A 1,265-nucleotide genomic window follows, 5' to 3' on the forward strand; every position below is an offset into this window, starting at 1 on the left:
AAAAAGTCAAATTTGACCAAAGGACAAAAAAAAAAAAAAAATCTTTGGCACTTAAGCTGCGCTAGGCGGGCAGGTAAGGCCTCAGACTATGGGTTCAACTGAATGACTGCATTCTGAGTGAATAAAAAGGAGTTAATAATAATAATCCAAAAGGAATCTGGTAACCGTTACAGAGTTGTAAAAGACAGCTCAGAAGTTACGAGGCAAAGAGGGAATAGTTTCTATACTCCTAACAGGTGCATGTTAGTGCGTTACATCATTTCCTGTCACACGTTAACTACCGTACAGGATTTGAGTGTAGGCAACCAGGCAGGGAAGTCCTTCGATAAACGGTTACTGTGAACTCTTTTACTCTGAAACCAGTTCATTCGACAATATAAGCTTCGAATGATAAGTTACACGTTAGGCCAATTAAGTCAAGGTAACGTTAAACCGCTTTTCAACAGGCCTACCCGGTCATTTCTAGCTTTTTTTTTCCTCGACCGTTTTGTTTTAACGTCACACTGTAAAGTATTTTGAGCTGCATTTAATTGTATCAAAAAGGTGCTATACACATTGTAATTGTATTGTTAAGACATGACAGAAAAGCTCGTTAACTTTTGACACTTTCGGCGACACCCAGGCCTCCTTTGAACCCAGTAAGTGGGTAACTTACTGTTGAGCTGCAGGATGGAGTCGTAGACCTTGCACTGCATTTGGCCTGTGCTCTGGAACGCACAGGACATCCACAGTCCCTCGTACATGGATATCGCCGTGATGATGTTGTCCCCGACATAAGCGGACATCTTCCACTGGGGCAACATTGTGCCAACTATCAGTCCAATTACGCCGAGAAGAGACAGGGCGAATCCCAAAATCTGCAAGCCCGAGTTGGCCATTTTCCGCTTCTCCTTCGACTTGACTTGCGAATCAACAAAGACGACGTCCACCTGCTGTGAAGGTACAAATCCCCCCCACTCCTCACACTCCGACGCGGTTCGGCAAAGTTCGCGGGGTCGCTGATAAAGTTAGTTCCTCCGTTATCTATTGAGGGATTCCTTAGCTTTCTGAAAATAAGTTAGCAAGCAACGGTGACTAGTTCAATTTATAGCTAAAGCTTCTCGGAGATTCTTCACGCACCTGTTCTTCTTCCGCACCTTAAATGGGAGGTGGAAATAGCGGGAGCGAGCTTTTTTAGGCGGTTTCTGTTAAAGGTGGGCGGGGACGCGCACGTAGTTTCGACTCATCAGCCGTAGCAGCACACAGCTGGAAGTTTCATGATGTCG

At 45.0% G+C, this 1,265-nt stretch overlaps 1 protein-coding gene across 1 annotated transcript in view; it reads right to left on the reverse strand.

Moving 5' to 3' along the window:
• Window positions 1-1,157, reverse strand: part of LOC116700419 (claudin-7-B) — a 4,131-nt gene extending 2,974 nt beyond the window's left edge. The window contains exon 1 of the mRNA XM_032533564.1: window positions 656-1,157. Within this exon, the coding sequence (XP_032389455.1) occupies window positions 656-878 (223 nt within the window). The 5' untranslated portion in view covers window positions 879-1,157. The remainder of the gene's footprint in view (window positions 1-655) is intronic.
• Window positions 1,158-1,265: the final 108 nt, after the last annotated feature.

This window comes from Etheostoma spectabile, chromosome 13 (genome assembly GCF_008692095.1).
Source record: "Etheostoma spectabile isolate EspeVRDwgs_2016 chromosome 13, UIUC_Espe_1.0, whole genome shotgun sequence".
In the NCBI taxonomy this organism is placed as follows: Eukaryota; Metazoa; Chordata; class Actinopteri; order Perciformes; family Percidae; genus Etheostoma; species Etheostoma spectabile.